At 51.1% G+C, this 15,008-nt stretch overlaps 1 protein-coding gene across 3 annotated transcripts in view; it reads right to left on the minus strand.

The window, feature by feature from the left end:
• Window positions 1-7,827: 7,827 nt before the first annotated feature.
• The window catches only part of TRPV4 (transient receptor potential cation channel subfamily V member 4), a 50,355-nt gene continuing 43,174 nt past the window's right edge, over window positions 7,828-15,008 (minus strand). For 2 of the 3 annotated variants that reach the window (XM_063593192.1, XM_034934437.3), the window contains 4 exons: window positions 13,124-13,440; window positions 11,435-11,562; window positions 9,052-9,173; window positions 7,828-8,514 (listed from right to left, as the gene is read on the minus strand). In XM_063593192.1, coding sequence (XP_063449262.1) covers window positions 8,357-8,514; window positions 9,052-9,173; window positions 11,435-11,562; window positions 13,124-13,440 — 725 coding nt within the window. In that variant the 3' untranslated portion in view covers window positions 7,828-8,356. Of the gene's footprint in view, window positions 8,515-9,051; window positions 11,622-13,123; window positions 13,441-15,008 lie in introns of all 3 variants that reach the window. The other variant, XR_010108869.1, reaches the window with a different exon arrangement.

Here is a 15,008-nt window from a genome sequence, read left to right on the forward strand (position 1 = left end):
AACTTGGTCCTGAACGCTCCAGAGACAGTCGAGGCCACCTTCTCTCCTTCTTGGGGTGAGGGTACGAGGGTGGGGGTGGGATATTTCCTGTCTCAAAGCCTCAGGGCACACCCAACAGGGTGCTCACAGGGAGTCTTCCTGATCACATCCCCAGGTTCCAAGCTTCCTTCTGAACCCCTCTGAGGAGGCCCCTGCGTGTGACAACAGCGGCCCCTGGTGACCAATCTCCAGGACCTCAGCAGCCTTACCCTGTGCTAGCCAAGGGCAGATCTGTGGGATCCAGAGGGTGTACCCCCAAAACTAAGCGGTGCCAACAGAACGGGGACTCTCTAATGTCACTAAGAACCTTGAGGTTCTAAGAAGACCCTAAGCTGAGATCTGCGGACCTGGGTTTGAGTCCCCGCTCCAAACCCCAACCTCTCCTGCCCTTACCTGTTAGCAGCCATTACAGCCTGCTGCTATGGAGAAATAGAATGTGGGCCTGCTTTGGAAAGACCAAAAACACTAAGTATATATAAAAAAAAAAAAATCCTGCCACCCCCTAGAAAGGTTCAACTCCACCACATCCAGGCTATGTGTCCTTAGTCATGGGCATTTACTTGATTGGGTCTCACTTTCTTCATCTGTAAAATGGGGATACAAATTTGTACTTGTATCAGCATGATTTGGGCCAAATATCAGAAAATCCCCCTGACTCAACTGGTTTAAATGAGAAAGAACATTTATTCTCTGGAATAATCATAAGAAGCCTTAAGGCAGGGTGGCCTCACAGTTGGTTAAAGCAGCAGCTCAATGGTGTCATCAGGGACCAATGTCCTTTTCATCTTTGTGTTCTGTCAAGGCCCCTCAGGGGCACAAAGTGGCTGCTGCAGTTCCGGGCATCACATCCAGATGCAATAGTGACCAGCAACAGAGAGGATAGTCTTTTCCTAGATTTCTCTTACTTTCCCAGAAACTTTTCCCAGAATTCCCCCTCCGCCAGCAGACCTCCCCACTTGTCTCATGGGGCAAAACTGGGTCACATGGCTATTCCCACACTGATACCTAGTAAGGGAAGGAGAGTCACGGTGATTGGTTCAGGTGTTGTAAGGAAGAGGGGGCATGATTTCTAGGATGGTACAAACACTGGTTCATGAGCTCCCGCACATGGTTCCTGAGATTATGAATCCCAAACACTGAGCACGGCGTCTAACACATGGCAGGTGCCTTATCCATATTGCTTCCCCCTTTCTCTGATTCCCTCTAAGAACACAAGACTCCCAGCCTGGCCTCTCCTGAGCCAGCCTTCCACCCCTCAATCCTGGGGCTTAGGTCTCCACCACTCAGTGCCTCTCCCATCCTGACCTCTGGATCCATCACTGCCCTCCCTCTTATTTCTATCTCAAAAGCTTGGGATGAACAAAGATCACTTCGTTGTCCTCAGTGACACTAGATTCCTAAAGAATAAAAGATAGGAGATGCTAGATTCTTATATAAATGCTTTCACCAGGGAGCCAAAAATTAATAACAGCATGAACAGAGGCCTGGAGTATTTAACCACTCCATCCAGACAACTGAAATGATCCGAGTACACCGTTATCTGGGCGAGGTGCGGGGACTGACTGCCGACTACGACATTATCGCATTCGGAAATGTCAGAAGCATGCATTTTGCAGGGAGATGAACGGTGTGGCTGAATATGGCTTTTGATTAAAACAAAATTCCCAGCATTCATCTAAAACAATAATAACAGCTAATAATAACAGGGCATGTAATAATGAACCATTCATAGGCATAAGAGGTAATTGTTCAATTAAGATCCCAGAGTTTCAGAGACTGTCTTTTCTGATGGGGTCCCTTTGTTTTTGCCTCCAGTAGCACTAATTCTTTCCCAGTAGTGCTTTAAACTTGGGAAGAAAAAAGCCCTCCTGTCAAATATGACATACAAGTGCCTTATCATTATTAAATACACATACATGCACACAATAAGCAGTCCTTGTTGGAATAAAGTTAGGGGTATGGCGCTCTCAGTGAATGCTGACAGGCTTGGGAGCTCCGTGAAAGTGACAGGCAAGAGCCTGGGCCTTCACTGCAGAAGTGGTCTGGCCTCGTTACCTCTCACTGCCCAGGGACCGGAGTGCTTTCTCTCCAGCATGGGTTCTGAAGACAGAATGCCTGGGTTCAGCTCCCAACTCCACCACTTAGCATCCAGGTGCCCTGGGCAAGAGTCTTCATCTCTTTGAACCTGTTTTCTCATCTATAATACGGAATATAGTAGACATTTAGTTTCTTTGGCCTGCCTGGGTTCTATTTACTCCCTCTTCTAGTGTCTGTAACCATTAGCTATTGCTGCCTGCACTTAAAACACACACACACAATCATAAAAAACCTGTGGTATCCAAAAACATTAATTTCTCATGCAGCTGCCAGGTTCCTCTGATCTCAGCTAGGTTGCCTGGGGTGACTTGGGTGTCTCTTATCCTCTTCCTGAGGGCTGGCCCTGGCATGTCTGCTAACATCCCATTGGTCAAGACAAGTCACATGCTCAAGCCCGGGTATGGGAAATTATGCTTTGCCCTCGGTGGGAGGACATCACAAAGTTAGACTGCAAAGGGCACACAGGGCAGGAGAACGGAGAAGGGCATCTAAACTAAGGATGCTGCTTTTTTACAGTCTTCGGAGACGATGAACCTCCTGTCACAGGAGGTATGCAAACAGAGAGGTGTAGGCTTGGTGGTAAAAAGGGAGCAAGCGTGGATATAGGGTTGGGATAAATTAATGATTCCCAAATATCAATCATTTCTATAACATAGTCATAATTTTCCCCATGAACGTTTATTCATTTAATATAGTTCCTTAAATCATCTAAGTATTTTTTTATAAGCTATATTTTTATTATTAAATGACTTTCTTGTAAACTACACTTGAGACCACTACTTCATCTAGAAAACTGTATCATTTGCCATAAAGAGAAGGCTTTATTACTCTAAAAATAAAATGAAATTAAAATGTTTTTTATTTTATTTATTTATTTATTTTTGAGACACAGTCTCACTCTGTCACCCAGGCTGGAGTGAAGTGGCGCAATCTTGGCTCACTGCAACCTCCACCTCTCAGGTTCAAATGATTCTCCTGCCTCAGCCTCTCGAGTACCTGGGATTCCAGGTGCACACCACCACACCCAGCTGATTTTTTTATTTTTTTTGTAGTTTAGTAGAGATGGGGTTTCACCATGTTGGCCAGGATGGTCTTGAACTCCTGACCTAAGGTGATCCACCTGCCTTGGCCTCCCAAAGCACTAGAATTACAGGCATGAGCCACCATGCCCCGCCATGAAATTAAAATGTTTTTAAGTTCTTCCTAGATACCATGTCCTTCCAGAGGTTCTGAGCCTAAGGCTTTTCTCTATTTGAAAACAAAGATTAGTGAATGTTGGGAAGGCATTCAAACACAGAAGCACCGAACTGAGACCTTGATACAGTCAGGGAATACACAGAACTGAAAAGAGAATATGGGTTTTTTAAGTGTGATCCTATGTCCATTGTATCACCTGAGAATATTCTGGCATACCACCAGCGCATGTCCCACACTTTGAGAACATTGGGAAAGGTCATCTTTAAGATTTTACTGCAACAAACAAAATCCCAATGACTTGCAGATTTTTAAGTTCCCCCACACAGCTATTTAGTCATAGTCAATATCCAAATCATTGAATATTTAGAAAGATCACAGTTGGAAAAACTTACTACATGGCTAAAAGTGTACTCATAGGAAAATTCATAGCCAAAATTATTTCATTATAAAAAAATAAAAATAATTAGCCAGGAGATAGTGGCATGCGCCTGTAATCTCGGCTACTCAGGAGGCTGAGGCAAGAGAATTGCTTAAGCCTGGGAGGCGGAGGTTGCAGTGAGCCAAGATCATGCCACTGCACTCCAGTCTGGGCGACAGAGTGAGACCCTGTCTCATAAAATAAAATAATGAAAATAAATGAATTAAACACTCACCTTAGAAGTTACTGAGTCTTTTTGAGTTGGGAGGGTGTTTTGATTTTGTTGGCAGGCCCATCCCATCCGCCCCTAGAGAAGTGACCTCTTCACAGACCCAGAATGAGCCACAGCCATTCTTGATGACAATGTTGGGGTGGAGGGTGGACATTTGCAAAAAGGACTGTAGTAGATGCTACTGGTTGCCTAGGCAATATCAATTCGCACATCCTCTTTCTCATAGAACCCAGACCTGGCTGGAGTCACTTCCTTCCTCCATATCGCCATCTGCTTCTTTAGGCCAATTGCTGTTTCCTGCCTGCTGATTGGCTGAAGCGTGGGACACATGACACAATTCTGGTCAATAATACAAGAGGAGAGGCCAGCTAGGACACTTCAGGGAAAAAGAGACAGGAAGAGCTGACTTCCCTTCTACTGAATGAGACTGAATCTGGATGTGATGTCTGGATCACGGGCGCCATCTTGTGTCCTTGAGGAAAGCTGGTGTGACAAAAAAGCCAGCACACCAGGCGGGGGTTGCCTCGCACAGTGCCTGACGCGTGGTTGGAATCCATACTTAAATGCTGAAGGAGTACATGAGGGACAGAACTGGGTCCTTAATGAATCACAGAGACCCTGAATTTACCAGCCTTAATATCCTCCCTAACTTGGGATATCCTGCTGACACAATGAATATCCTTTTTTTTTCCAGCCAGTGTAGGTTTTCTGTTACTTGCTGCCCAAATCACGTAACTATATGAATACTACAACCACAATTCTCTCTTCTTCCTCACTGATTTGGGTGTTGATTATTTATGATTCAACTGCTGCCTGGGGGAATTTTTTTTTTTTGGAGACAGAGTCTCGCTTATTGCCCAGGCTGGAGTGCAGTGGCGCGATCTCAGCTCTCTGCAACCTCTGCCGCTGCCCCCTCAACCACCCCTGATGGGGCTCAAGCAATTCTCTCACCTCAGCCTCTGAGTAGCTAGAATTACAGGGGTGCCCCACCATGCCCAGCTAATTTTCATATTTTTAGTAGAGACAGGGTTTCACCATGTTGGCCGGGCTGGTCTGGAACTCCTGACCTCAGCTGATCTGCCCACTTCGGACTCCCAAAGTGCTGGGATTACAGGCATAAGCCACCGTGCCCAGCCTGCCTGGGGGAATTTAATGGGTCCCAGGAATCACTTGATCATCGAAAAGCATGTGCCCATTTTACAGATAAGGAAACTGAGGCTCAGAGCATTTCTAATCTACCCACAAATACCCGGAAGAATTCCTGAGGCAAGACTCAAATCAGTTCTCTTGAATCCAAATCCAGAGCTTTTTTTCTTTTTTTTTTGTTTTGAGACAGAGTTTTGCTCTTGTCACCCAGGCTGGAGTGCAATGGTGAGATCTTGGCTCAATGCAACCTCCACCTCCCAGGTTCAAGCAATTCTCCTGCCTCAGCCTCCCAAGTAGCTGGGATTACAGGTGCGCAACCACCATGCCTGGCTAATTTTTATATTTTTAGTAGAGATGGGGTTTCGCCGTATTAGCCAGGCTGGTCTCGAACTCCTGACTTCAGGTGATCTGCCTGCCTTGGCCTCCCAAAATGCTGGGATTACAGGCATGAGCCACCACACCTGGCCCAAATCCAGAGCTTTCTAGGACATTCCCCCACATGCCAACATCCCCCCTCACTATCCCTGCTTGTTTCAAGGGCACCCAAGGCAAAATAGGCCCCCTCCTTGTCCCAAACAACCAGCTTCAAGGGAAGATCCAGGTGGCCATCTTGTCTTCTGACCAACCCAGAGGAAGAACCCAACAGCAACAACTTAAGAGTGTTTTCACTTCAATCAGAGTAGAGGAAAAGGAAAAGAGTGTTTCTCTCTCTGCCCCGACCTTTTGCCCTTCTCGAAGTTGAGACCCAGGGGCTCAATCACGTGGCTGCTCCTTCCCAGAGCCTGACCTGAGGGAAAGATGTTTGCAGCCTCCAGAGAGCTGACCTGCCACTCTTAGCTGGGGTTCCCTGTGGTTCTGGGGAGGTTCACCAGGAAGCACCCTGTCACCCGGACCTGAAGACTGGCTCAGGCGCAGCCTTTGACACAACCTGTCTAATCAGAATGGCTCTGGGGACGCCTGTTGAGAGCGCTGGCTGAGGACCCCCTGTCTGGGTGTAGGAATAGATAAAAAAGCATGGAGCCCTGGGAATAACTGGGCTACTCCTGGACCACGAGGGGTACAATCTGCTCCTGGAGGGCAACGTAGAAGGAGGTGGGGGGTTGGAGCCCCCTGGCCAGCCTTGGTGGTAATCTGAGTCCTCCCTCCTGCTCATGGAGATTGGTATACTCATGTCCCTCCTGCCACTGACTCTCCCCTTCTGACAGATGAAGAGGTAGAGGCCCAGAGAGGTAAAGTGACTCAACCAACATTCCCTGAACCAAATAACCCATTGCCAATGCAAATTCAGGACTGCTCAACCCAAGCCCCATGATATTTTCCACTGCAGCTGCCCTTGGCCTTGGTCTCCTCCAAGACCCAAGCTCTTCTTGACTGAAGCTTCAGAAGGACGCGAGATCCCAGCTGGAAGCTGGACCCAGAGCTAGGAGGCCATGGGAAACTAGCTGGCTGTGGCTTCCTTGGCTCTGGGGTGGGGGCAGCAGGGTGGGTGTTTGTGGGGTCCCTCCTCATGCCAGGAGGTCTGGAGCTGCCTCGGAGCTTGACTGGTGTTGGGTATGACCCCAGGCGAATGGCTGCCCTGGTAAGGTGATATAGTTTGGCTGTGTCCCCACCCAAATCTCCTCTTGAAGTGTAGCTCCCACAATTCCCACGTGTCATGGGAGGGACCTAGTAGGAGGTAATTGAATCATGGGGGCAGGTCTTTCCTGTGCTGTTCTCGTGATAGTGTCACAAGAGCTGGTGGTTTTATAAAGGGGAGTTTCCCTGCACAAGCTCTCTTCTCTCTTGCCTGCTGCCATGTAAGACGTGCCTTTCACTTTCCGCCATGATTGTGAGGCCTCCCCAGCCACATGGAACTGTGAATCCATTAAACCTCTTTTTCTTTATAAATTACCCAGTCTCGGGTATGTCTTTATCAGCAGCGTGAGAACAGACTAATACAGAAGAGGGTCAGCCTCACCTCCGGCTCATGGCTCACAGCTCCAGGTGGCATGTGGCCCTGTGGACAGACACAGGCAGGCAGTCCTCAAGGAGGCACCATCCCACTCAGCCAGCATCACCATGACCCCCACCCATCCCAGCTCCACAAGCACTGCCAATCGCCCCTGCCACCATGGTCCTCACCACAGCAACCCGCTTGCACACCCAGCACCCTGCTGACACTCCAGGCTCACCCACTCCCGTGCCTGCTCCGTGCTGCCTGGCAACCGTCCTCCTGCCTAGCAGGACAGCCCTCCCAGCATGACTGTCCCCTGATGAGCACCAGAGTCCCCACACCTGCACTGTCAACCCCCTGCCAGCGTTACTCTCCCCTGCCCAAATGTACTGTCTCCATGGGGATCATTATCCCCCAGCCAGCACTACTGTCACCCCCACCAGCATCACTCTTGCCCTACCAACATGACTCTCCCTGGCCAGCATTATTACCCCCACTAGCATCACTCTTCTCTCCTCCCTCCACCCCCACCTTCCCCACAGCCACACCAACCTCAGCCACCTCTCAGGCCACCACCACCACCATCACAACCACCCAGTCCAGCCCCCAACCACCAACACTCTAAATGCCTCCCGGTCAGGACTTCTGCCCTCACTCTCACCCCCGCCCCTGGCTCCCCCCAGGCATTTCCTAGCTCTCCCATCTCCCTCGCTGTAGTCTCATGCCTGTTACCATCCCTCCCACCCCTGCCATCATCCTGCCATCTCCACCGTCAATGAATAAACATTTATTGAGCACCGGCAAATCCCAGACACTACAGAACACACAGAAGGCATGGCCCCACGCCGAGGGCCCCAGCCCCCTTGCAAAGCTGCCACGCTGCCAAAAATGGTGGCGCATGCAGCTCAGGCGCAGGCTGAGGCTGGGCCTTGGCCGGGCAGTGCACTTGGAACGGGGTCCTGAGGCCTCTGCCAGGTTCCAGCTGGGGCAGGGGTCACGTCGCTTCCTGAGAGCAGAGCAAATAAATAATGGAGAGGCAGGGGCTGGGGCCTGAGGTGGAGGGGCTCTGGCGTTGGCTTATGTGACTCCATAGGAGCAAGACAGGTGGCCGGGAGCCCCCACCCCAGGGTGGGGAGGCAGAGCCTGGGGACCAGAGGGTCCTGGGGCCTCCCTGGCACCTCCACTGGTTCCTCGCCTCTGGGGCCAAAGCAGGGTGTGGGGGGACACCCCAGAAGGCACTGCTGAAATGCGGCTGGACTAGAAATGAGTGGGCAGAGAAGCTGGGCTGCAGTCCCTAGAGCGGGGCGTCATCAGTCCTCCACTTGGGGGGGTAACCCTGCTGGTGGCCATCGCAGCGGGGGTTCCCCATGCTGTCCAGAGGCACCACCACCTCGTCCGGGTTCGAGTTCTTGTTCAGTTCCACCACGCGGGGTACCACCGAGGACCAGCGATCTGCACCGCGAGCACATCAGAGGGAGGGGTGGGGGTTGGTGGAGAGAGAGCGTGCATATATTGAGTGCCTACTGTGTACTGGGCACTCCACAGTGTTCTGAAGGGGGGGTGTGACTATGCTCATTTTACAGAGGTGGAAACTGGGGCTCAAGAGAGGTCAAGGTGCCTCCCCAGGAGAGAATGGAGGAACCAGGATTCAAGCCTGGAGCCGAATGCCCTGAGTGCCTGTGTCCTCTCCAGCTGCGTCTCGCGTGCTTATGGCTTACTGGACAAACGGGAAGGTTTTCTCCACACAGGGATGGCTGAGGAGCTTGTCCTCCCTCCCCAGGCCAGCTTATGTCAACAGTAGGGAGGGCCAGGATGAAGCCACGTAGGTGAGGTACCCCAGGCATTCACAAGCAGCAGAGGAAACTCAGGGGCACACTCTCTCATTCTGTAGACACGGACACTGAGTCCCGGAAAGAAGCAGGACTGCTCAAAGCAAATTCGTGATGAGAATGGACTGGGGCTCCCCTCCGCACCCGCCCCTCCACTCACCCCTGCGGAGGCGGCCCACGGTATGCGAGAAGCCATAATACTGGTAGGTGTCATTCTTGCCCGGGTCCTCATTGATGATGCCCAAGTTCTGGTTCCAGTGAGACCAGTTCACCTCATCCACCCTGGCAGGGCCCAAGCAGAGGGTCATGGGGACCCCCTCAGAGAGAGCCCCATGCCACCATCCCCAGCACACCCTCCTATTTTTTTATTATGGTAACATATACATAACAAGGCTGGGCGTGGTGGCTCATGCCTGCAATCCCAGCACTTTGGGAGGCTGAGGTGGGTGGGTCATTTGAGGTCAGGAGTTCGAGACCAGCCTGGCCAACATGGTGAAACCCCACCTCTACTAAAAATTTAAAAAATTTTTTTTAAAAATTAGCGGGGCATGGTGGCGGGCGCCTGTAGTCCCAGTGACCCGGGAGGCTGAGGCAGGAAAATCACTTGAACCTGGGAGGCGGTTGCAGTGAGCCGAGATCACACCACTGCACTCCAACCTGGGGGACAGAGCAAGACTCCATCTCAAAGAAAAAAAAAAAGACTTGTGTGTGTGTGTGTGTATATACACACACACAAAATTTGCCATCTTAATCATTTTTGAGTATACAATTCAGTGGCATTAAGCACATCCACATTGTGTGACCATCACAGCTATCTATTTCCAAAATTCTTCCATTCCCCCAAGCAGAAATTATTTTTTTTATCCTTCTTTTGAGACAGGGTCTTACTCCATTGCCCAGGCTAGGGTGCAGTGGCACGATCACAGCTCACTGCAACCTTGACCTCCCAGGCTCAAGTGATCCGCTCACTTCAGCCCCCCATGTAGCTGGGATTACAGGGATATGCTACCACGCCTGGCTAATTTTTTAAAAACGTTTTGTAGAGATGGGGTTTCACTACGTTGGTCTTGAACTCCTGGGCTCAAGCAATCCTCTTGCCTCGCTTCCCAAAGTGTTGGTATTACAGTCACCACGCCTGGCCCAGGTAATATTTCACTGTACACATAGCCCACATTTTGTTTATCCACTCATTTTTTTATATATTATCTTTTTTTTTTACATATTATCTTTAATTTTTTATCCTATCTATTCATTTTTGTTTGTTTGTTTTAAGGCAGAGTCTTGCTCTGTCCCCCAGACTGGAGTGCAGTAGTGCAAACTCGGCTCACTGCAACCTCCACCTACCAGGTTCAAGCCATTCTCCTGCCTCAGCCTCCCGGGTAGCTGGGATTACAGGTGCGTGCCACCACTCCCGACTAATTTTTGTATTTTTAGTGGAGTCAGGGTTTCACCATGTTGCCCAGGGTGGTCTCAAACTCCTGACCTCAGGTGATCCGCCCACCTTGACCTCCCAAAGTGCTGGGATTACAAGCACAAGCCACCACACCCAGCCAAGATTTGAGCTTTGGATTCAAACTGAACAGAGTCTGGGTGTGGTGGCTTACGCCTGTAATCCCAGCATTTTGGGAGGCTGAGGTGGGAAGATCGCTTGAGACCAAGAGTTTGAGACCAGCCTGGGCAACATAGCAAGAACCCCATCTCTACAAAAAAATTAAAAATTGTTTGGATATGGTGGCATGAGGAGGCTGAGGTGGGAGGATCGCTTGAGACCAGGAGTTGGAGGCTGCAGTCAGCTATGATCACACCACTGCACTCCAGCCTGAGCAACCCTGCCTCTAAAAACAAACAAAAAATGGAATTGAACTGATCGGCTGGCCTAGGAGGTGGGTTCTATTATTGTTCCCATTTCACAGATGAAGAAACTGACTTTGTCTGACTCCAAACATTCTGCTTATGCTCTATGCTGACAACCACTTTACAATGAATGAATCAACTGGAAAGAAAAGATTCATGAAGGGGTTCCCCTAAGAAGCTGGCACTCCCTGTGCCTCTGGAACACGGAGTCATTCTGCAGATGGGCTGGGTGAGGTCTCCAGCCCTGGAAACTGCACATTCCTCAGCTTCCCATTTCACCGAAGGCACTAGAGCTCACCCCACTGTTTGGTAGATACAGGGTGATGCTCTAAAATGAACCCACCATCCAAGTCTCTGCTTCCCCCTGAGCAAGAACAGGGGAGCCTGTGGCATCCCGATGCGCATCAGGCACTGGCTGAGCACTTCTCACGTGCTGACCTGTCTAATCCGCACCGCCAGCCTAGGAGCCCGTGAGATCATTGTCTCATTCCACAGATGAAGCAACTGAGGCTGAGAGAGGAGGGCTGACTTGCCTGAGATCGCCTGGTGGAAATGAACTCTGCTCGGGCCTCTTGGGGCCTCAGTGGCTCCAGAAATTGCAATGGGTAGATGACGCTGGAGCAGCAGGGGCCCCGAGCCAGTGGGGACAGTTCCGCCCTGCCCGCCTGGCCCCACTGCCCCAGCCTCACCTGAAGCACCACCTGCGGTCAGGAGTGCCGTCCGAGCTCTTGCCCACGGTGACCATCTCCCCAGAGCGGAAGGCCTTCCTCAGGAATACGGGGAAGGAGCGCTCAATGTCCAGGATGGTGGTGGCCCACTGCGGGGAGGGAGGGTCAGGAGGGACATCGGTGAGCCTCACAGCCTGCGCCTGCCGCTCTGGTGGCAGAAATGAGACAACGGGCCAGGGTGGGCCCAGAACTAGGCATTTAGACTCCTACTCCCCACTAGACACAGCGATTATAAACTCAAATACCCACAGGTGGCAGGCAGGAAAACAAATGGGTGAAACAGGATCAGGTGCAGAAAGGCTGCAGCCCAAGCCCTATCACACTTACACAGCAGTTGCCACTCAGTGAGGGAGGGGTGGAGACTGGGGCGAACAGGGAGCAAATGCCCACGTGTAAGGGGGCAGCTGCCACTCACCCCGCCTGAGGGCTGCCAGGCAGGAATCCGGACCCTGCACTGCCTGGGGCTTCCAACTTTTCAAGAAAAGCCAGAAATCTGGATTTTCATAGGGAATCTCTTAATTTTTAAATTTTGCAGTTTTTTTTTTTTTTTTTTTTTTAATATAATGGTCTGATGCTGGGTGCAGTGGCTCACACCTGCAATCTCAGCACTTTAGGAGGCCAAGGCAGGTGGATAGCTTGAACTCAGAAGTTCAAGACCAGCCTGGGCAACATGGTGAAACCCCATCTTTACAAAAAATACAAAAATTAGCCGGGTGAGGTGGTGCACACCTTAGCCCCAGCTACTCGGGAGGCTGAGGCCAGAGAATCACTTGAGCCTGGGAGGCAGAGGTTGCAGTGAGCCAAGATCGCACCATTGCACTCCAGCCCACAGGATGCCCAGTTTGCATCCTGTGAGTAATGCCCAGTGGGGAAACTGAGGCCCAATGAAGTAAGCAATATAGATAAAGGTTAAGAGCAGGCCGGAGCTGTTTCCCTCAGACCCAGTCCTGGGAGGACAACCTTGGGCCCTTTTTTCTCACTGCACCATATTCCTGAAATGCACAGTCAAGGTAAACATGGGTGCTGTATTCCTGGGCCGTGGGGCAGCACTGTTTATTAGGACACCAGGTTTGTAGGCTGCACCTGGCCTGGGAGGGCTGTGATCCCAGGGCCTGTTCTTTCCAGGATTGCATAGAAAGCTTTTGGTAAGTAAAAACTTTCTGCAGCTCCCCGGGGCCAAGGCGGCCCCTGTCCCCATTGGTTTCTCCTCTAGGAAGCATGCTCACAGTTGCTAGAAAAAGACCCCCATGAGAATGCTGACATCCCTGTGCTGGAGTGCTAGAGCACAAAAGCTGCCCCTGGGCTCAGCGTGGGACCCCTCCTGAAACGCTGATGCCCACGGAGCACTTTCTGAGCCGGCAAAAGTCACTCAGTCATGCTAGGTGGAGCTGACTGTGTCCTGTGAGCTGGACCACAAGGAGAATCTGAGCCCACTGCTGGCAGCCAGGCAAGAAGCCACCTCAAAATTCACTAGGCAGCTCTGGGAAGTCAGCAGCAGCCTCTGATGCCCATTTTACAGACAGAGAAGTGGAGGGAGAATGAGAAGACACGGCTTGCTCAGAGTGGAAGGCCGAGGAAGCCAGTCGGGTGAGTCTCCTTGGAAGGATGAGGGTGGCTGGTAGAGTGGGGCTGGGGGCCCTGGGGCCTCACCTGCAGCTTCCAGATGTGCTTGCTCTCCTTGGAGACCTGGCCCACTGTCTCGCCCATGAGGGCAATGAGCATGTTGAGGAGCAGCACAAAGGTGAGGATGATGTAGGTCACCAGCAGGATGATGAAGACCACGGGGTACTTGGTGCTGCTCAGCATCTCCAGGTCGCCCATGCCGATGGTCAGCTTAAACAGGTCCAGGAGGAAGGTGCTGAAGGTCTCGCTGTCGCGGCACGAGGGGTAAGTGGGCACTGTGCAGTTGGTCTGGTCCTCATTGCACACCTTCATGTTGGCACACGGGTTCAGGAGGGAGACCAGGGCTGTGGGAGGATAGGGGTGGCACTCACTGAGTGTGAGGACACCCACAGAGAGGTGGAGGGTGTCATTCTCATTTGCTGGAGGAGAAAGCTGAGGCCTAGTGAGTGGAGCACGCTGGCCCACACGCTGACCCATGTCACCCTACACATCAGCCAAGCCACACCAGACCCAGGTCCTCCTGATCCCAAAACCTTTGAAGCCTTTCCATAAACTCTTGCTGATAAGGAAGAAGTTGTCTCTCTCTCTCTCTCTCTTTCTTTCTGAGATGGGGTCTTGCTATGTTGCCCAGGCTGGAGTGCAGTGGCTACTCACAGGCTCAATCCCACTACTGATAAGCGTGGGAGTTTTGACCTGCTCTGTTTCCAACCTGGGACAGTTCACCCCTCCTTACACAACCTGGTGGTTCCCTGCTACCGGGAGGGAAGAGGTGTTCAGGATCTAGTCCAGGGAGGGTCTCAGTTTTTCCTACCAGGGGACATTTGACAATGTCTAGAGACATATTTGGTTGTTACGACTGGGGGTGGGGGTGCTACTGGCATCAGGTGGGTGGAGGCCAGGGGTGCTGCCTGACACCCTACAATGCACAGAATGGTCCCCGCCACGAAGAATGATCTGGTCTCAAATGTCAATAGTGTTGGGAAATCCTAATGCGGCCTACCATTCTTAGAGGTCTTGGGGGCTCTGGAATGCCCCTATTCGCAGGGGTAGACTCTCTCTCTGACAGTTTCCCACTCCACCCCAACCCAGAGAGGAAAAGTGGGGGCTGAAACCAGGCATCAGTCCTGACTGTCCCCGAAGCCATGTTCTCTAAGGGGCCTCTCCTGCTCTAGACATCTCAAACTCATCATGGTTCTCCTTTCCTACTAAGCCCAGGTGGAGCTTCAGATTCCTTCTCAACACAGTTTGGCAGCAACAACCTGTCCCTAAACCAGCCAGGGAGGGGAGCATGAAGAAGACTCAGTCCCATCAGTCAGTGGGGCACAGAATGTCATATTGCCTGCAACCAGGGATTAGAGTATGCAGATTTCAACTCATATGCTAATGTTCTTCAGTTGTATAGTACCTGGTGAAACACTGTGTTGAGAAGGATTCTGAGACCTTGTCTGGGCTCACCGGAAAAACTGTTCTGTGATCCATTAGTGATGTCTGCTATGGACACCAAAGTGTGGGAACAGAAAGAAGCGTGTGTGTCCTGTTTATGTCATGTCAGCCTCAGAATTGAGATCTAGTGCATCCTATAAGGAGAAGACCTGCAACCAAGCTGACTGCTAAGCTGCTACTCTAACCCTTGTTTCTCCTTAGTTTCAATAACTAGGACTGCAGTAGGGCTAGATCCCTGACCTGAATCCCAAACTGTTGTTGAACCCTTGACACTGTCTAGTTTTTCCATTGTGATCCCTGGGAAGGGAAAGCTGTACCCTGTCCCTATCTCCCCAGTGAAAACTACAATTCCACTTCCCACCAATAATCTACATAGAGACTTGGCCACTATCGTGGGTTAAAATATCACCCTTGTCAGATTCCTGTGCCAGGCTCGTCCCCAGATGAACCTGCTCAGATGTGAATGTGT

The sequence above is a fragment of the Pan paniscus genome, chromosome 10 (genome assembly GCF_029289425.2).
Source record: "Pan paniscus chromosome 10, NHGRI_mPanPan1-v2.0_pri, whole genome shotgun sequence".
Lineage (NCBI taxonomy): Eukaryota > Metazoa > Chordata > Mammalia > Primates > Hominidae > Pan > Pan paniscus.